The 22,651-nt window shown below is 28.5% G+C and overlaps 1 protein-coding gene across 1 annotated transcript in view; it reads right to left on the minus strand.

Annotated features, from left to right (window-relative positions):
- Positions 1-2,225: 2,225 nt before the first annotated feature.
- Positions 2,226-22,651, minus strand: part of LOC136990236 (QRFP-like peptide receptor) — a 71,084-nt gene continuing 50,658 nt past the window's right edge. Inside the window, exons 2-3 of the mRNA XM_067288625.1 lie at positions 3,093-3,453; positions 2,226-3,018 (exon numbers count right to left, since the gene is read on the minus strand). Coding sequence (XP_067144726.1) covers positions 2,329-3,018; positions 3,093-3,453 — 1,051 coding nt within the window. The 3' untranslated portion in view covers positions 2,226-2,328. The remainder of the gene's footprint in view (positions 3,019-3,092; positions 3,454-22,651) is intronic.

The raw sequence follows: 22,651 nt of genomic DNA on the forward strand, positions 1-22,651 counted from the left end.
CAAAGGCAAACGGTATATTCACATCATAGAAAAAACTAAGAGGTCTTCCTTTTCGTCCGACCCAATCACCAGTTTTCAGTTCCTGGAGATTGGACAGGACAGAAAAGGAAGACGTTTTAGTCTCTTCTGTATTTTATATAATATTGTATAATGATATAAATAATATATATATATATATTTATTTATTAATGATATATGATATTCCTTTGTTCTTAAGTGAACTAGCATTACACCCAATTACACAACAATTCTCCATAGTGATATTCGTGACGAATAAACAACACAAAAGCTCCAGCAAAAGCACGCGTAAACACAAATAAAACGTAAACAAACCACAAAAATGGCGCCGGACAATTGCGCATGCTCATGAAGTCAGTGGTGATATTTACTTAAAACCTCTCTATATAGTTTGTGTTTGAAAATATTTTGACTGTCCCGAAAATTGAATACAGTGGTGCCTCGTACTTCGAATTTAATTTATTTCAAGAGTCCGTTTCGGACTTCGTACTACAAATCGTTCGAAGTCCGAATAAATTTGTTCCCGTTAGAAATAATGGAAATTGCCCGTTACTGCCCAGTGACGAGTCAGACTCCAGCAAAAACTCCCACGGTCGAAAAAAATGAATAATTCACTTTTTATGCACGTATTTTAGTCGTGAAAAATGTATTTACCTTCTGTAGGTCGTTCTCTATGCCCTCGGCAAATTTCATTGTTGTATACCAATTAGTTTTCTTTTGAACCGTTTTGTTGTCCTCCGTAGACATAATGACCGAGAAACTCGTGTTATAATTGCTTTAGGGGGGGGGTAACTCGTACTCATCCTGTTAGAACCCGGACCTCCCTTCAAGCCTACGTTCATCCGTCCCGCGAACGTCGACCAATAGCTGTGCTCAAGGTCAAAAACTTTTAAACACCGTAGTCCACGTGTCTCCTTTAGGCTTATTTTCGATGAAATAAAAACACAAACAAAATATCTCTAAAGCTATATTTTATAGATATAAGTATTTATTTTAAATTATTTCATATTATTTTAATATTTTTACTATAAAATTGCGTTTTGGGGGGGGGTATTTTTTCGCGGCAACTTTTACGTCCTAATTTTTTCTAATATCAGATTCGCTTTCACTTGGATATGAATATTTATTTTTTTAAAAAAATGGTTATTTTTGAGAAATATTTGAAAAAAGGACATTAAATTAACACATTATTGCTAATGCAAGATTGTATTCTAGAAGCTTATTTTAAACATTTTACTTCATATTTTGTTTGTATAAAGTCAAGTCAAAATCTCTTCGGACATATTATGCTTTATGAGTTTGGAAAGGAGATTTTTTATTACAAAACAATACAAACAATAAAAACAAAATCGTAGTGCGGCTAGAAAAGATGCACCTAAATTTCGAACGTGTCAAATGTGATTTAAAAAGTTCCATTCCAGGAATTTTGAAATAAAGGATACAAAACGCATGGGGGAGCGTAAAAACGATCGACCAAGAAAAATCTCAGAAAGATATTGTTAAAAATCAACGAATAACACACAATAATTGAAACAAAACACGTCAAAAATAAAGAGGAAAAAACACTGAAAAGATACCAGCGTAACGCCAGAGAGACGACTTGAGAGAATAACAGATTGCATTTATTCTTGAAGCGCATTTTATCACTGTGCTTTAGCTCTAATTTTCAAGCATCATTCGAAGTTCAAAGCAATATTTGTTTAACAAAAATTGCTTTGGAGAGAGTATTGAAGACAGAGAGATTGCTTACGAAGTACGAGATACCATTGTATCTTAGTCAATCTTTGCATCTTTCTAAACATAATTTAAATATATTTTTTTTAAAATTACATGTTTTATTTCTGTATTTGTTGAAATTAGTTAATAATTTAACAAACTAAAAGAGCATTAAAATCATTGAATTACTTTTCTGACTTAATTATTTGCTGGAAAATCATCATAGATGCATGTATATTTGCTTTAAAATGAATATTGAATATAATCTTTTTTTACGTGAATAATTATTTTCTTCGAAATAAAAATAATACAATGATAATGTGAACAAAGGTTTTGATCAAAAAACTCCAAAAAAATTATATTAAAATATTATTAAAAAATTACAATTAAATACTTTTACCTCTTGGCCATTGGAAAAGAGGGAGGAGTATTTAATTAGAAAATAAAATCTACAAAAATATATTTATAATATTCTTTATTGTATTGCAACAATATGATTGTAAATGTGCGTTGAACATAGTTTATAATATTAACAGTTAACATTAATATTCACACAATAAAGAAATAAACAATACTGTAAAAATACCATTCCTTTTATAAATATGAAGTTTCATGTAAACTAGATACAGATAAATCAGGCAAAGACGGTGATCTTTTATTTTTTACGTTCTTATTTAAGAATGAATTTGAAGGCGATGAACTGTCATGAAAAGATTTACTTCGTGGAATAATCCCGTTAGATACCATATTTAAATAAGATTTTGATAAAATTTTCAGAGAAAATTCCAAATAATTCTCTTCTGGTTTTCTGATTGAATTATTTATTTTTCTGTCATTTTTATTTCTGGAAATTGAATTAAAGAAATGTTTTATCTTCCGTGTTGTTTCAGCTGGTAATGCAGTTTGTTGAAGACTATCGCTATGTGATCCACTATCAGAAGACGTTGCATTGGTATTATCGCAACTGATGATAATATGGTGACTACAGCCCAATCTCTTACTTGTTCTATTATTACAAGGAAAAGATTTTACGGACACACGACAACACGTAGACATTAAAATTCTTCTAAAACCACTTCTGAATCGCGAACTCATTGCAGCATAAATGAATGGATTAACACAAGAATTTAAGAATGCAAATAAATTAATACAGAGCATGGTAAAAAAGAAGTTTTCACGTTCTAAAAAATTTACGGGTTGATATTGAGTAACAATTGCAACTAAGAAATATGGAGTCCAAGAAATTGCAAAGGCGATCACCACAATAATTACCATTTTGGCCACCTATAAAAATATTAAAATTAGATTATTTTATTATACATTTTTTTTTTTTTTTTGGAAAATCTTCAGTTGTATACCTTTCTTCGATACGCTTCTTGACGACGAAGACTACCTTGTCGATGAAAAGCAATCTCTTTAAGAAGACATCTTGCAATTCGGTAACACGTTCCTCCAATGAATATTAAAGGAAGAAGGTAGATAAATATAAATAAAAACGTATAATAACCTTGTCGAAATTTTGGTTCTAAAGTGACGAAACAGGTCAATCTAGTGATAGTTCCGTAAGAACTGCTCAACACATTTGAATCTGCCAATGATGGATAAAGAAATGGACTCGCAACCACGCAAGGTATACACCAAACAATTAATAAAATTTTCTTAGCTCTAGCTTTACTTTGTAATTTACGATGATGCAGAGGATGAACAATTGCCGAATATCTGAAAATTATTTTAAAAATTATTAAAATTTGTATTTCTTCATCAAAATAAAAGAATTTTTAAGAATTTTAGTAAAGAATTTAATAATAATGATTATTATTAGGTGACAAATTTAATCATGTAAGTCAAATTAATTAAATAAATGCCCATTAGGATACACGTAACAATTTCAATTTAATTCACAATAATTTAAGTTTAATTATGCATTTTATACATATTTAATTATTAAATAATGGCTTAACATTATATGACATATTTAATACGAAAATCAATATTTATAATCATATTTGCAATTGTTATTCATTGCATATGCAGTGACCATTAAATATAGTTTCTAGTTTACTTAAATTATTTGGCAATTAAAGAATTTATAAAATTGCAGAGAAAAATAAATAAATAAAAATGATAAATGGTAATTTAAAATTAATTCTTTACTTTAATTGATTTATTAGTTTTATTCCAAATTTCATGCATATTTATATAATTTATATAGGAAAATTATTCATTATTAGCAATACATTGCACTAAATGATAAAATGTGAAGTTGAAATTTACATTTGTTAAAAGTTTTTAACTCTTCAATATTAAAAGACAAAAAAATGCTGAAGATTTCAAGTAAAATTAATCTTTCTACAGTTTATAAAGGCACAATTAATATTGAGTTTTCATTAATCAGCGTATATACAATGATCACCATCAAATCTGAATTGATTGATTTATTTAATACTTTATGTACAAATGTACTTTAATCCAGCGATATTCTACGATGTGCTCTTACAAATGTCCATCTTAAATAACATACAAGACACTCAGCTAATCCTAATCTGTCTTTTTGTAAATATTCTTAAATTTACATAAATGTATTTTAACATAAATTCAAATTTAAACTTATATCAAGAATATAAATGGAATATTATCAAAAAAATCTTTGAATTTTATTATATTTATTTATGTTTAAACATCAAATATAAGGTTTGTTCGCGGTCGATTTACATTTCAAGATTCAGTTACTCAGCGTAACTCAAGTTTCAGTTATTCAGACAAACTGAATTACTGAAAAATAACCGAAACAATTAAATATTTCCATTTGAAAAGATTTGTTTCTACCTAAAATAAGAATAAAGCAGAATTTATTTACTTCTGAATGAATACAATTTGAAAACAATAAGCAATATTTGATCATTTCTTATTGTAAAATAACAACTGATGAGAGAAATGATAAAAACACAATTTATCTTTTGAATTTACGGAAAAAATTGAATTTATTAGAAAGATAAATCCGTAATTTTACATTCTTGTGTTATAAAGAAACATACCGCGTTATCGTAATTGAAGTGCCCATATGCAACGCTGTCTAGAAAGATAATGTACAACCAAATCTGCAATAATGTAATTTCAGGACAAACGGAAGATATTTCCGTAAAAATTCATTGCCAAAATTCATTATTATGATACTCTTGACGCTTCAAGAAACAAACATTTTATTTGTATAGTCACTCATGCTATTAGCGATGAGGAGATACTGCTCATTGTGATCCTCGCTGTTATTGATGATGTATAGTATGTCAGATGTATAGAAACTCTCCATCTTATATAAAATTGGCTGACTCAAGGCATTGATGCTATTGTATTTGGGATACGATAAAAGTATTGAGCATTTTACGGGAATTATGACCCGTTATCATAACATATCCTTGGACATTCTTCTTCTTTAAAAAATGTCCAAGGATAAATGTGGCTGTGAATGCACAGAAAATTAACTTAGGCGAGTTCAGTGGAACCTGCTAGAAAACATGAGTGTTTCCAAAGTCTAAATGTGATAGATACGAGTATTAACTATATCGCTGAGATAAAAATGTGCTTCAACTTTTCATAGGATTTATCACGGCCCGACAAGTTTGCTTCCACTCTGGGAAGAATGATCAATGCAAAAGTTATTTTGTCGGCAGAAAGCAAATGCTGAGTGTGGCTAATCTTATACGGATAACAATGCACCAACTTTCTCAGTATTTTCCACATTACCATAGGATACATCTAATTGCCATGATAATTGCGCATGTAATGCTGAGCCTACATTATTCATTGACTGTTTAACAACTTGTAAAGTGATCGATTTGAGCCTCCATAGATTTGAGCTCCCAGACGTTCAGTTTTCTCGAATCGATTTTTCTAGAGCTTGTGGAGTCAATGATCCTCGGCGTAAATTTTTACGACAGCGAAATTCCCAAAGTGCACTCACAGCATTTTCGTTGCTTCCATAAAACAACTTTGCTAGAAATGCGCACAATTGTTAAACGCATGGCTGCAACATGCGTACTTATGCAAAGAAAACTGATTAAACTGCTTTTCTCGTTACTTTCAGTACCAAAAGTGCCATAGTGGTGCGTTTTGAACTAATTTCTTTCACGGAAATATCTCTCGCATGTCCTGAAATGTCGCCATATCAAATTTGATTGCGTTTGATACACTGAATATCTCTATAAAGCGTTTAACTTGGGTACCTTAATTACGATATCGAAAATAATCATTACATAAGCAAAGAGAATGTTAACAATTACAGTGGGTGGCCAAATTATTATACTCAAACAAAAATTCGTCACTATCTGTGAAAGTGGTGGCTGTAATTAATTTATTATTGGAAGAATGTTATTGTTTTTTAATTTACTGATTAGCCACTATATCTGGCAACCTATTCATTAGTGTGGTAACACACAACTGTTTTTTTTTCAAAATGGCGGCCACTAGTGTCAGTGCATGTCAAAAATTTTACTGTGCTGGCTTGTGAGAAGTCTTCGAAAAAAATCTTGGCTTCAGTGTTATCGACTTATTATTCAGTAAGTATTGGATTTTTTACATTTAAGATTATTCTAATACTTGATCAATACATTGTGGTCATGTTTTAGTTAGTTTATTTATTTTTTGGGGGGTTGTCGACTGACCTAACCTAAAAATGTTTATTAACAGATATGGGGAAGTGTGCTGGCCTCTCACCAAGGAGAAAAGCACGGATTTCAACAATGTTATGGCGTTGTCAATATAACTAATGTCAAATTGCTGATTTGTGTGATGTATCACAGTCCAGTGTGTGTAATATCAAGCAAAAACTGGACGCCGAAATACCGATCAAGGCGGATCGAGTCAGTAAATGCAGTCGAAAACGCATTACAACACCTCGAACTGAGCGAAAAATACGTCGCATTACACTTGAAAACTGCCGAAAGCCTCGGCTCATTATAAAAAAATTCTTAATTTAAAACAGAGTACAAATATCGAAGCGGACTCTCAGGCGAAGATTTGTAGAGATGGGACTGAAATGTTGTTGACCACTAAAAATCCAAAACTCACTCCTGCCATGAAGGCCAAACGTCTGGCCTGGGCCAAGGAGCATCGACACTGGACACAGGAAGACTGGAGCAAGGTTTTCATAACCCTAATACAAGAATACACATGTTTAGAGTATTTTTCTTTATAAATTTATACAAAAACAATTTCTTGCAAGTTTGTTTCTCGGACGAGTCGTCAATACAGATTCTTCAAGACAAAACCGAGTTTGTTCTGCATGAAAAATTCAATGAAGACTGCATTGTGGAACTAGTAAAGCATTCTGCTTCAGTAATGATATGGTCTGTCATCAGCAGCAAAGGGACTGGAAGGCTGTATATTGTCTAAGGAACTGTGTCAGGATCAGTATAAGAAAGTTCTGGAGGAAAAACTGATCCCACAGACAGCAGAATCGTTCCCTAATAGGAATTTTATATTCATGCATGACTCTGCACCCTGTCATCAAGCCAAATCTATCACAGAATACCTAAAAACAATTAGATTAACACCCTGGACTGGCCAGGAAACTCGTTTGGTTTGAATCCTTTAGAAAATGTGTGGGCAGTCCTGAAAACTGAAATTTCAAGGGATAAAATTATAACAAACAAAAGAGAACTGATTGAGAATATCATTAGAGTATGGCACAACACTCCAAAACTCCAAGAAGTAGCCATATCATGCATTGAAAGCATACCACACACCATTCAAGCCATCATAGAAGCTAAGGGCAGAGTAACCAAATACTGAATAATATGTATTTCTCTTTTAATACACTATTCAACCTATCTACACATGTTTAATTTTTATTCCTAAATACACTTACTAGTATTAAAACGATATATAATAACTTTAAAAACCATAGAACTATTGAATTTCATTACTTAAACCGACAAAATACAGAAAAATAGTTTTGAGTATAATAATTTGGCCACCCACTGTATATATATACAAGCTAAGAGAGATATCTGTCAACAGTCAGCTGTATTATTTAAAATTTAAAAAGTGTAAATTAGCATAAACAATATAAATTCACTTCTTTATTACATGATATGAATACAATTTTAATAGATAACTGTTTTATGCAGAACCAAATAGAAACCTAAGCATTGTATATTCTGTAGTACATGATAGACGAAGTATTTTTATTTGCATTGAATGGTAACTCTACTTAACTAGTTGATATTTTCTGGTTTCGTGAACGATCTTCTATCAAGATTCCACTGTAAATTTACCAGTTGTTGGATATTCATAATGATATATGCTTTACGGTATCCAACTATATTATAATAACCACCAAATTTTTAGTAAAATAATATAAAATTAAGAAATATTGCATTTATGTTGAATGTTTTATTATAAGTTTGCTTGTATCACTTGGCAAATGAATTAGGTAAAGCAGATATTTTCGTTGAAAATCGCCCAAATAAATTAATTTTTCCTAAAAAATATCTTTCCTAAATCATATATATTTGTATTATGTCTATAAAAAATTTACAAATAATGTTTTTCAGATCAATTGACATATGTAGTAGTAAACAATCACTATATAAGATGAAATAATGTTCAGTTGTGAAAGGAAAAAGAAAATTATATTTAAAAAAAAAATTATAACGTGTCCATTAAGATAAGCTTTCCTTCATAATAAATCACTAAAGATCTTATAAAAAATATTCAAAACATTTTTCAAATCAAAATTTCCTTATATTAAAATAATGACTTTTTCTGTATGAAAACTGAATGTAAATAGTAAAAGAAAAATTATAGCAGAATATACATTCATTATTAATAAATGTATATTCTGCTATAATTTTTTTTTACTATTTCTTTTATACGCGTGAAAAAGAATAGTAAAATAAATTTTTAATTTCTTCAGCCATTAGAAATTTGCCTATACAAATATTATGATGTAAATGCTGAAAGTTTTAAGTATATCATTATTTATTGATAATGAAATGCTTTCACTCCTCTAAAGTTTTCCTAGTTTTGAAGATTTCCTAAAAGGAAATCTTGTTCTTTACTTAATATCATATTTACAAAAATTCACTTAGAATAATTAAACTATAGTCTCAAAAATTTAATTTATTTTACAAAATGGTTGAGATAAATAAAAAAAATTCTAGGATTTATATAATTTAAGAATTCATATAATAGTTATCTATTAAAATTATATTTATATCATGTAATAAAAAAGTGAATATATATATTTTTATGCTAATTTACGTGGTCTAAATTTAGTAGAAAAGAGGTTAGATAGATGAAAATCGAGACTAGATAAGGAAAGCTTACTTTACATTACAAATTCTAACAATAACTTAGATTAGACCATTGCAGAATTGTCTGCAATATTTCTTGGAGGTAGAAATAATATAATAAAAGATATTTTTCACTTTCCAATTGTCATGTACAGTACAGTAAATGAGGATATATATATACTTTGTGAAATTACTTATCAATATTAGCCTATACAATTACTAAATGCACACAAATCACAAAAACAGAAAGTATTGTTATAATAGTATATTAATAATGCATTATTTTTCTCTCTATGCATTATTATTCTCTCTAATTATTACTCTCTCTAGCGTTTGTATTAAAGAAATTATTTTAGAATGATTAAAAAAATACATATACGTATTGTACATAAGTGTATTATTTAATGTTTACTACTGATATAAATTAACTAGTTGGTCTTATAATATTTAAAAATTTTGCTTCCTTTATTCTGTTTAAAAGTTTGTAATTTTTAAATTGCCGTTTAATATCTTCTTTTCATTTAATTTCGTTTAATTATTAAGAAAAATATTAAAACTAATAATTTTCTCATCGAATCTTTCACACGTTTTGTACTCTATCGCTCTAAATTTTTATTATTTATCTAAATTTCTTTCAATTGAATGTTAAAAATGTTTTTCAAGAGCCGGTAAGATAATTATTTTGTATACATTTTTTAAAATACGATCATATAAAGAATACATTTTAAAAATGTATTCTTTATATGAAGTTTATTAATTAGTTTTATGCTAAAAAATATCACCTTGATTATGAAGTAAATTTAAAAAAGAGAAAATGTATTACGTTATTAAAGTTTCAAAGTAAAACAATTCAGTTATTATCACCATAAACATTTATAAATCTTACAACTTTAAGTGTTTACATGCTAAACAAGTAATGCCGTCTGCTTTTAATTAGGTTATAATATGGCTGATTAATTATAATTATATTATGTAAGTAAAGATGTACTAAAGATAGGCAATGAAGACTCCATATTGCATTAAATTTAATAATTAGAAGTGAATTACTTAATCTTATTAAGAAAGGATCAATGCGGAGCTGATTCGAACCCGCAACTCCTAATTAACCTACAGTTTCGTCCGTTTTTCGTTTCCACACTAATTAATTAAGATGCAATCATTTGATTTTTCTTCCTAGAAAATTTTAGATTAATTAATTTATTTATAATTATTAAATTTAATACAAGATAATGGCTTACCTCCTACATTTAGTCGTAATAAGTAATATCTTATAAATTGCTTAATAATATCTTTACAAGTAATTACCCATATTATAATCCAGTTAAAACCCATTGGTAATATTGTTTATTACTATGAGATCGTCCATAAATTACGTAATGTTATTTTTTTGTTTTTAACTACCATTCCAATTCCTGTAAAGCTCCGTAACACCGTCCACGTAACTCACTCTCAAAATTACGTAACGCATAACCTCGATCAACTTCCTTAATTATATTATAGAATAATAAAAAAACATGGATGCCCAACGTTACATAATTTTATTAATTACTGTACCGGTACATGTATAACATACAGTGAACAACATAAACAATACGGTTCTCTATGCAACACTTTAGAAACAAAAATGAATCGTTCTATTACTCAATATACTCTAGCATTGAATAACGGTTTTGGAGACACCCATACCCTCTTGTAGCGATTATCTCCATACCCATACACCATATCTGCGTTACGTAATTTAAGTACGTACCACCTCTATATGTCGAGTTTGGTTTATAAGTAATTATATGTTTACACGCAAAATTTACGTGTGTTGTTAGGTATATTTTTAACCTCTGAATTAAAATTGTTTGCTCTTACGTTCCAAAATTCTTCGCGTAATGTAGCGAACCCCATACCCATCACTCACTTAAAAAAAACATAAACAAATAAGGCAAATAAACGCATTAATAGCATGATAAAGTAATAACAAAAATATATTTAAATATTCGAATACGCTCTCTATTCTAAGTACTACTGAAAAACATTCACATAATTTTTTTTATTCCCATTCAGTTCTTTCCTAACGATCTCGCAACATCGGAAGCAATTTTTTTTTTCTTTTCTCACCAAATCTAAAATTTTAATGTTTTCTTCTAAATAGTAGGCACTTTACAGCTTTTCTATGGCTTATCAAGGCTGCTAGCATCGCCCCGTTTATCTCCCCACCCCTTCGACCTTTAATCATCAAAATTTAACAGCTTCAATCTATCTAATAAGAAAACCTCCCTGCAAAATTTCAGAAATTTTAGACAAAAAGCAGAAAAGTTATTAAGATTCAAAGAGTGAACACAATAGTGCCCCCCACACACAAACATCCATACGTACAGGGAAAAAAACCCGTAATTTTTTCCGTGTCTCGACGTTTCAAGGTCTTGAGTCAAAAAATGTAAAAATCTTTGGGTCATAGTTTACTTCCCTTTTGTTATATAGGTTATAACAGAACCAGGAATGTAAAATATCGTAATAACGCTTTCTCAGAATGAGAATGAACGTGACTGAGCGAAATGCTGCCAAATTTCATGCACCTTAGAAAAGGTGCATGAAATTTAGCAGCATTTCGCTCAGTCACGTTCTTCAGTCACAAATCTACGCCAGTTTCTACTGGCGTAGATTTAGTGAGCAATTTAAATTTTTTTATTTTGCGTATTTTTCATTTTTCTCGGATCACCAATTGCGTAAACCTGAAACCGCATGTGGCGAGCCACGTATGACATGATCGTTTGTATTAAGTCTTGATCCTATAGAATTAAGAAAAAAATCAATCTATATTATAGATTGATTTTTTTCTTAATTATATTAAATATATAATTAAGAATTATATATTTAAATATTTTATATATATTTAAATCTTATAATAGATTTAAATTTCTCAATTATAATATATGAAATGCCATAATTAAACACACTTTCGTTAGCCATCTTTGTGTTGTCTTAATTGGTTTTATTCGATTATTGAAACGCGACACGTGCGACCGAGGAGGGAATGCCTCCCGGGAGGTCTTTTATGGGAAACTGGACCCTTTTTAGGTGTTACTAACGTGAAGAAAACCCGGAAAATTCTACGTGACCATCTCGTTGACGAGGCTCGAACCCATGACTCCCCCCATATTAGTGGGTATATTTCGTTGTATTAAGTTGATTCACGAAAGTTTTTATTAAAAAATTATTGATTTTCATATTATAAAATTTAATTAGATCCAAAGATATCAAATTTCTTAATTTGTATTTTCATTCATTCTCGCTATGTTAATCAAAGAGAAAACGAAATTGCCATATTTATTTAATTGATCTCAGGGGAATTTATTTTTAAAACTTACAGATCGTATCACCCGGGTTTGTTCGAAGATCGATGGTTTTTTCGTGGTCGGTATTTATTACCTTGTAATAAGAGACAAGTGGGTAAAAGTTGAAAGTGATACCTTAATTACTTGTACCAAAACCATTTATGATTGTTACAACACTTGAAATAACTACTGCTTTTATACTTACTCAATTTATCATCATCCAATTCTGTTATTACGTTTTCAGGAAAAGAAACTGTTGTTCGACGGTAAAGATAAAATTTCAGCCATGTCACTCGTGGTTCTCAACCTTTTTTCACTCGCGTACCGCCTGAGTCTTCTGCGTATAGACTTGGACACTAACGAATCCTTCTTGCGTACCATTAACGGTATGTGTACCACTGGTTGAAAGCCGCTGCTCTAAACCACATTATTCTGTACTTTGTAGAATTTCAACAAAGTTTCCCATGCTTTTCAACTCGGGGTGTATTTGAGAATGGGATTTACGATTGAGTCAAAATGGTAAGTGATTATTATTTGTTTTCGTCTTTTGTTTTAATTTGTATTTTTAATTAGTAATTTCTTATTTGTGCATTATATTATTAAAAAGTAATACAATCTTTTTAATAGCATCCATTTATTCTATTACTGTGTTGACGAGTAGAAGGAAGAAACCTGATGGAAAAATATTCAGAGAAGTAAGTTGACATTTTTTAAACTTAACTTTTAATAAAAAACCAATTAACTTGTAATTTTAATATAATAACTTATATTAAAGCCTATCAGCAAAGTTTACGTATAATTATATTGACATTATAAATATTTTAGCAAAAGTATTTGTTTACCTCTACTGTCAATATTTAAAATGTTTCTATGCATCATACCTTTCATTTAGTTTTTCGGAATTTTTTTATTCCTACATTTTATTAAAGTAATTTTCCGTTGTTAATTTCTTTATATAACTTTTAATTGACCCTTTTCAATGTAGCTTATATACGACATTGAAAATTCATTATCCGTTATTGAAAATGCTATTGATCTTAAAGATTAATTTTTACGACGTACAATACATCTTATTATCTTTTATCTTCATTCATCAAGTTTCTTTCTTACAATCTGAAATTCATTGCTTATTAAGAATTTTATACATCAGTTGAGTAATAAATCCTCCGATTTTCAATTAACATTATAATTTAAATATCAAAAAGCTTTTTAATTATTCTCTATTTTAATTCTAGACAAATACCTTTCATCATTCACCCGTTGTAATCTACGGTGAATCTAAGTAACTATTAAATTCCAGTCCATAGTAATCTATGTAAATAAGTAACTGTCCATTTAGTTTTACAATTGTAAGCAAATTATTCAGAAATCCGTTTCCAATATAGGTCTATACTAAAAATACAATATATTTTAAATAATTAATATATATATATCTTCAATTTATGTGTAATATGGAGTATTTAATATATCGTTTACATAACATCGGAGGAGTAATCTTTCTTCTTGTCTCTTCCAAATGAGAAGTTTAACTATAGAAGAAAGATTTAGGTAATAAATGCGCTAATATGCAGTGTAATAATTTGCTATATGTCATTATTTTCTACTTACAAGGAGTTATCTGTACATAGAAAAAGATCATAATGAATACTTTGAAAATTAGAGTAGAATGTTATAAGAAAACAATTATAAATTTAACGCTCTGTTCATCTATTTACGAATCTATGACAAACAATTTCAATGGTTTAGGTAGAAAAGAAAGTAAATACGCCGGGTTTAAGTTTAAATAGACAAGAAAGGTGAGTAAATAAATAAAAACAAAGAAATTTGACATATGTTTTATATTTGAAATAAAAGAACCTTATAAAAAATTAATATAGGTTAGATACTGTACATTTCCAGAGTTTAGTTACAAATTTTTAAATATTTTTCTGATAAACTATTTAAAACATCGATAACAAAATTATGAAATATTAAAAATACATTTACTTTCTCATTGAACATAATATAGGTAAAACTATAAAAATATTCTATATAAACGCAATAAATAAATGTTGTATTAACAGACAACGATATAATAGATTCGAACCGGTAGTCTATTTACAGAAATTACCCTTCATCGAAACCATTCAAATACAACAATAACAAAAAATATAACGACAGATAAGTCCTTGTAAGTAGAAAATAATGACATAAACCAAATTATTATCGTGTATTAAAGCACTTTTTACTTAATTTTCTCTCTATCTAAACACTCTTTATTATGAAATGTAGCTATAAAATGGTATTAATTTAAAAAACATTAAAAAATTTTAAATTATTTATGAAGAGGAACTGTTTTATACGCAGTGCGCTTCCAAAATTTATTAACAGATAGGCTTAATGTGTTAAAATTTGATTCTAAATTATGTACCTAAACTTCGTATTTGGAGGAGATTAGAAGAATGATTACTCCTCCAATGTCTTTTCCTGTGTTGTATAATCTGAAGTATTTAATACATCGTTTACATATGAATTGAAGATATGTAAAAATTACTTTCTTTTTAACAATTTCAAGAAATAATACAAATAAATAATACAAACAAATAACAAATAAAATAACCAAATAATAACCCAACAAATAAATAATAAAAATGAAAAGTACAGTATTTAGCCTATAATAACGTTTTACGAAATACGTAAATTTTTTATTTCTTTGTACTTTTACTTATTTACATAGCTTTCTTCAATACCTAAACTTAAACACTGGAGTATTTACTTACTTTCTTCTTTTCTAGATAACTCAGTGAAATTGTTTATCACAGATTCGTATACAGATAAACAGAGCGTTAAATTTATATAATTGATTTGTTATATGCAACCCTTGCCTTTCAACGTCTACAAGTTTAATAGACTTCGGATCCAAAGTCCATTAAATCGGGGTCTGTTAAATCGAGTGCTTACTGTATTTCAAAGACGTTAAATATTTTGTTAATTATATTCTATACCAGAGGTGGGCAAGCAAGAGTTCAGTGAGAGCCTCAATGTAGGTTTTGCAAAATGCATGGGAGCCGCAGTTCTGTACTGTCGTGGTAGATAGTATGGTAAAGTGTGCGATTTTATTATGTAACTAGATGACCCGGCCACGCGTTGTTGTGGCTGAAAATGTATCTATTATAAATGTATAACACTTCCCCCGTGGGGGGAATTTCAAAAAATCCCTTCTTAGTATACATTCTCTTGACGTACCCTATTAAAAATCAATCAAAAACGCATCTAAAATAGTATAATAAAAGCAGAGTTCTTCACAGTAAGCCTTAATCCTGTCCCTCTCCCCGCTGGGGAATATCGAAAAATCCCTTTTTAGTGTATATTCTGTTGACGTAACCTATTAAAACGCAAAAAACCGCATGTAAAATAGTATAAATAGAAGCCGAGTTCTTCACAGTAAGCCTTAATCCTGCCTATCTCCCCCCAGTGGGGGAATTTCGACACGTATATTATATAAAAACACGGCGTATTCGAATGCAACGTTGTGTCAAAATTTCAAAGGAATCGGTAGGAACAAACGAACGTTATATTTTATTTATATAGATATATAGAAAATGATCTGCTTTAGTCCATTCTCAAAGAAAAGCAAACTTAGGTCGTCAGAGTTAGCGCCATCTGTTGCACATAAAAGCCTTAATCCATATATAAAGATATTTTTGGAAGGGGGGAAATGGTGGTCTTCACATATGCCACAAACCTTCGCGAGAGTGTATTAAACAACTTCCCAAAGTTTCATGGCAATCGGATAAATGGTGTAGTAATGCATGAAGGACAAACACACACACAGACAGACATATATTGGTTTTTATATATATAGATATAAATATAATATAAAACAAATATTAAATTTTTTTAATAAACATATTTTTACAAAATTCTAAAAATAAAATTGTAAAAATATTAATAAAAAACAGAAATTAACACTTTCAGCAAGAGCCGCACATAACTAAAAAACAGCCGCATTTGCCCATGCCTGTTCTATACATTGCAAAAATACAATGCAATTTTTGCGTATAAAATAATGTTTATATATTCACTATCAAATTAATCTTAACAAGTTTATTAATTTACAACGATAAATTTTGTTGGGCTGCAATTTGAAAAAATTGTAGACCTGTAAATTCCCACTGTCGTCCGTTGTCTGACTGTCTTTCCGAAATTTTGAGAACGATGTTATATAGATGAAATTCAAGACAAAGTATAGAAGCGTAATGTCAGGAGGCCCCGATTAACTAAATAAGAACTTCCAATACCATCCAGAAGTCATGTCATTACAATTAAAAACTTTTTCCCTGAAAGCAGTTAATAAAAGACCGGTACGAATCTATTGTTAAAGGAAAAGTATGATGTACAGGGGCAAGCCACTACAGTACTAATTTGAGTGAAGAGCATATATTTTAAATTAAATATGATTAAAAATTGCATTCTGGCATTATGACGATGTCACAATAAATAACTGCTTGTTCTTAAAATATTTCGTAAGGAATACTTACTTATTACACAAAATTCAAATTATATAAAACGAATATTTATTAAAGGATAACTTATAATACAGTATAGAACAGTCAAACCTCGGTTTTCGAACAATTCGGCTTACGAACAAATTTTTGAACTCATATTTGCCCCAGTTACCATACGATAATTCGAGTGCCGAACAAGATTAGAGACACGGACGGTTAATTCCCTATTATTTAGTGGTGCCGAGATCGCCTAACGTCATTAGACGTCATGACACGAACCACCTATGATGTTGTTATTCGAATTAGATTTCAATGCACTGCGGGTTCTGTTTTTCGGAACTACAAATGCATATTTTAGGCATTTTTAACATGCATATATCTGATTTATTTGTGTAAATGCATGCGCATTTATTGCAAATTTAAATGCGTATAAATCCGCCCCTTAATTATAAAAGATTAAACTATATCTTATAATTTAGTACTATAATATCTTTATATATTATGTTCTACTTCTTAACCACTTTTGAATAATTTACTTACAAATGGCATTTGTTACATCAATTATTTACTGTCAGATTATTATTATTTATTAATATTTTATTATAATTAGTAAATAATATGTCAGTTATACAATTTCTAATTGTTTTAACAACTCAGAGTTAACAAAACCAAAATTTCCACTAATTGTAGTTTTACTTAGGCTTAATTACCACACTTAATATTGTTAATTAGTTATCATTATCAGTTTAGGCAATTACTGTTAACATTACCATTCAATAAACTACTATATATAAATTAATTAATGCTTCTAGTGCTTTAAATATTTTAGTTGATTAATATGAATCTATTGGGATTATAATATATTAATAAGATTTATTATACTGATTTAACTTGCGGGTAAAATTTGAGAGATTGTATCAGTCTCTTGATTCAAACGAATAAACTTTTATTTGGTGCTCCGCATAAGCGTCATAGGTATAACTTGACACCGTCGATTATGTAGTCAGTTTTCTGTGGTCCCGGCCGACTTAAATAGGCATTAATGTTAAAAAAACCTTCGGTTTATTTGACACCGTTTAACTCGTCACCCCTGGATAAATCGACAAACTTTTTCTGTCACACACTCGTTTAGACGTCTGATAAGTCGACTCCCCTCCTGAAAAAATGAGTTCACACCACACAGCTTAACGTCACAGCCGAATCCGATTTTGCATTTTCTCACCTTTCATTCATGCGTTATTTGCAGCAAGTGTTTCACATTTCTGTTAGAAATAAGTACCCGAAACCCTAACAACCCTTACGATGAAGGAAAAATACAAACTTGTATCTGAATTTGAATGTAATAAAACTTCTCAAGCCGAATTTGCAAAACAAGAAAACCTTTCAAGAACAACATTGGTGGGAATTCTGAAGAAAAAAAGAGAGGAAATTAAGACACTTTTTCTTGTGTCTTCGTCTCGGCTGTCGAAGATGCTCTGGTAAATTGACTAAAGCAAATTCGTTCATCGAATCTTCCTGTTTCGGGGCCGATACTGAAGCAAAAAGTGATGGAAATCGCTGAGGTACTTGGAGTAGAAACCAACTTTAGTGCCAGTGATGAATGATCAGAGAGATACATTGGATATATTGCATATACAGTACTGTATAAAGCACTACTGCATTTTTCTAATCGTTGTTTTGTGGTTTTTTCAACTTTGTTTTAGTCGTCGTATCAGATAACTTGACATATTTCCACTTCTCCTTGGAGTGTCGACTTACACGGACTCGACTGTAATTTCTTAATGATGTTATTATAGGTTATAAGGTTATTACGATAATTTCTAATAATGTAGCTATTTTTAACTCTCTCCTTATAAAAGGCAGTAAGAAAATCTTCAGTTCAAAAAATTTCTGAATTGTTTCTCATCCAAATAATAATCTTGTAATACCATCTAACTTATAAAATCTTTCTCAATAACTTAAAAAAATCAATATTTTCCGAATCTTTGACTTAACCTTATTGTTTCATAAAAACATTTATTTGAAAGTTTTTTTAAGTTTCAGTTCTTTATTATTAAACTTTATTTACGTTTTTCAATAACAATATGCTGTAAATAACAAGGCACTTGTGTATTAAACAATATCTTATAGTTACACACATTTTGAGTTGCATTAAACAAGATTTCTTACGTTTCTTTCTCTGTACATCTGTAAACAAGTTATTTTATTCCACATAAAAACAATCTTCTTATCAAATCAAGATAATTTTTAAGAGAAATTCCTATAAAATTGATGTTTAATTATGATACAAAACATCTGTAACAAAGGTAATTAAAATATTTAACGTCACACTTTCAGCATCGTATTTAATGTTTTGTTTTAATTAATTTTTTCAAATTTTAAATAAAATGCTAAGATACGAAACTATGCAAATAGACTTTAACAATATTTCGTCATCATTATTTAACGCATGTATTTATTGTGACGATGTCACGTCCATGTCTTTTCTACATATTAAATTAGATTAGAAATTAGAATTTAACAAATATTTCACGACTTGTTGGAAGAATTCCAATTAGAGGAAAAAGAAAAATGATGATGATAATTTATTCTAAGAATTTTTTGGATAATAACGTGTAAATGTATGAAAGAAGTCAGCTGCAATTATCTCTGTTATCGCATACCATTGTGTAGATAGAGAAATGAGAACATCTATTATCAGTAGATAATTTAATTTAGAATGAAAGCATTAAAAAAGATTTTTAAATTCTAAAACTTTAAACATACTTTTGTTTTAAATATATATTTTTTAAAAACTACGATAATTTTATTCACAAAATATTATCGCATGAAAAATATAACAACAATTTTCTCAAAAAAGTAAGAATTTTATGAAGTTTTAAGAGTTATAAATATGATTTTTTAAAAATAAACAAAAATTGAAATCAGTTAAAAGATTAAATAAATATAATTGAAACAAAATGAATGAATAAATGAATAAAATACAATATAAAATGTGATATTACATGAGTGAAATCGTATGAAAGATCTAATTAATCATTCTTAAATTCTTCGTGGAATTTCACTTAAAAGAATAAAATTAAGTACTATAATTAAAAACAACACTGCATATTAATTATCGACTGAAACCAAGCGAAACATCACTCACTGACTATATATACAGGAATCAGAATTGCCGATTTTCGGGGGTCGATTTCTCCGACCCCAAAACGTCTAACGTAATAATACAATTATTAAACAAAAAGCAATTGATATTCGAACAAAAACATAGCATTTATTATTAATTAATTAATTATAGTAATTAATAAACAAGGTAATAATAATTCAGTAACTATTAAATACCAATTAAATAAGATGTAAGTACGATAATAGTTGGATCGTTACCTAGATTTAATTACATTCTAACATGTTTATAATTTGCTATTTTATTACACATTTCTTGTTATCTTGTTTTTAAATTATTGATATAACGTATAATTTTATATTTTAATTATTTTATTTAATTCTTTTAAGTAAAAGTCCAACAGGAATATCACTTGTATTGCATGCTGTAAATTCACTTATACATACAAATAAACAAGTTTTTAATATGATATCACACTTTAGTCAATGACAGCCAGAAACTTTACATAATTACAGTATCTGCTTAATTAGAAAAAAATTAAAAAATAATTTATATTATAATACTTTATAGAATTTTCTTTCGTTAAAGATATAATATTAAATTACAATAAATACTTTTGTATAGTATATTTTATAAATTTAATAACAGGCTGAATTACAAATCAAAAATTTTCCCCTGAAAGGAGTTAGGTAAATGACCGGCATGACTCCATTGCTAACAGGAAAAGTATGATGTACAGGGGCAATCCACTACTAATTTAAGGTGGAGAGCATATATTTTAAATTAAATAAATTAAAAATCTGATTAAAAATTTTAGCCCGGCATTGTAATGATGTCACAATAAAGAATTTCTTGTATAAATATACATTATATTATAGTACGTATATATATATATTATATTATATAGAGTTCATATAGAGTATTATTAACACTAAAATAGTATATTGTAACACGTGAAGAAGAAACACTAAATTTAAAAGTAAAGTGTGTTTAAGATATATTTCGTCTTTCTAAACACTTTCGGGGTCTAAGAATAATGGAAGATGGGAAGAAGGATGAAATATAAAGATACTTACTTTTTAAATTAGTGTTTCTTAAATATATGCGATAACTAATTGTCGTCCTGGTAATTTGTTGATATTACGTTGTTATTATTAAAGACGTAATGGATATTAAAACGAAATAGAAAAAAGTTCATCTTAAAAATTAGCCTCTCTTTTTACATTTAAAAATAACCAATTTTTAAAAATAATTTTTTTTTTAAATTAAGGCTTAATCTTATAAGTACTTATATCTTTTCTTATAAAATCTTTAATGGGTTTTTTTAATCGAAATATAATCTTACGAAAACATTGATAAGATAAAGATAATAAAATCCCCAAAAAGTAGAAGTTATTCAGCAGCAATTCTAAAAAATAAAAGAATTGCAATTAACTTACATTATTAATATTGGATTAAATTGGATTTAATCATGATTTTAGATGATAGAATGATTTATTTCTATACGAGTTCATTTTAGAAGATGATGATAACTTTTATATTCTTTAAATTACTATGGATTTAGAAACATAATTCACAATGCTATTAAGAGATGGAATATAGAGGGTATACAGAAAATTTCTGAAAGATTCTCTCTGTACGGTCTATACCCCAAATTTGTAACAAATACAGTACTTATATAATTATAGCACAATGCTCTTCCAGTATACTATAACCAGTAAGATTCTTTTCAAATCAAATTTCATCACTTTATATCAAGTAAATGTCTATTATAAAAATTTGAAATAAAATCTATTTAAATAAATGACATCGTATTAAATAATTCATTGCTAACAATTTATTATTTTTTTATATTTTGCATAGTATTTTAATAATTACAATAATTTCAAATTATATAGCTGGGGCGGCCAGATCCGTGTCACGGTAGGAGCCATATATTGCCTATCAGAAATACACGACAGCAGAGTCCTATGTTGGAAGATTATTTTATATTATATATCGTTAAAATACTATAGTTATTACTGTTCTATGGTATTATAGGTACGTGAGAAAGGCTTCCTAAAAACTTTCGAGAAAATAAGTTTTTAATTAATTAATTTCTTTTCCTTTTATATAAATATATACCAACGCTTCTCTTTCGGTTTGGAGCTTTTTAATTAGAATGTTATTTGATTCATATTTGGTAATTGCCCTCCATAAAACATTTCATATGTTTAAATGCTTTGTACCAAGTTTATAAAAAGAAATGTGAGTCGCAATAACGGTCTAGAAGAGCCACAGTTGGATCACCGACGTAATATAATACACCTCAAAACATTAAAATTTTAAATTTATGCTGATAATTTTTAAAATAAAATTCTTTAATGTATAAGATATATGTTTATTTTCTATAAAACTCACATAGAAAAAATACTGTGTTCAGTTATATACGGTAAAATCGCATTGAAAATTAAAAACTATAACCAAACCAGAAGTATATTTTTACATATATTTTCATTTTTATTATGTTTTCAACAAAGATAATAAAAATTTGATTTCAAAGATTAATATAAAAGTATTTCATGGAACGTTTAAGAAAATAAGCATGACAACCAATAAGCTATTTTAATTAATTAATTAATTTTATTAATTAATTTATTTGATACTTATTAAAAATTAAAATAAAATTTAAATTATAGACAGACACTC

This window comes from Centruroides vittatus, unplaced genomic scaffold, assembly GCF_030686945.1.
Source record: "Centruroides vittatus isolate TY-2023 unplaced genomic scaffold, ASM3068694v2 scaffold_861, whole genome shotgun sequence".
Taxonomy (NCBI): Eukaryota; Metazoa; Arthropoda; class Arachnida; order Scorpiones; family Buthidae; genus Centruroides; species Centruroides vittatus.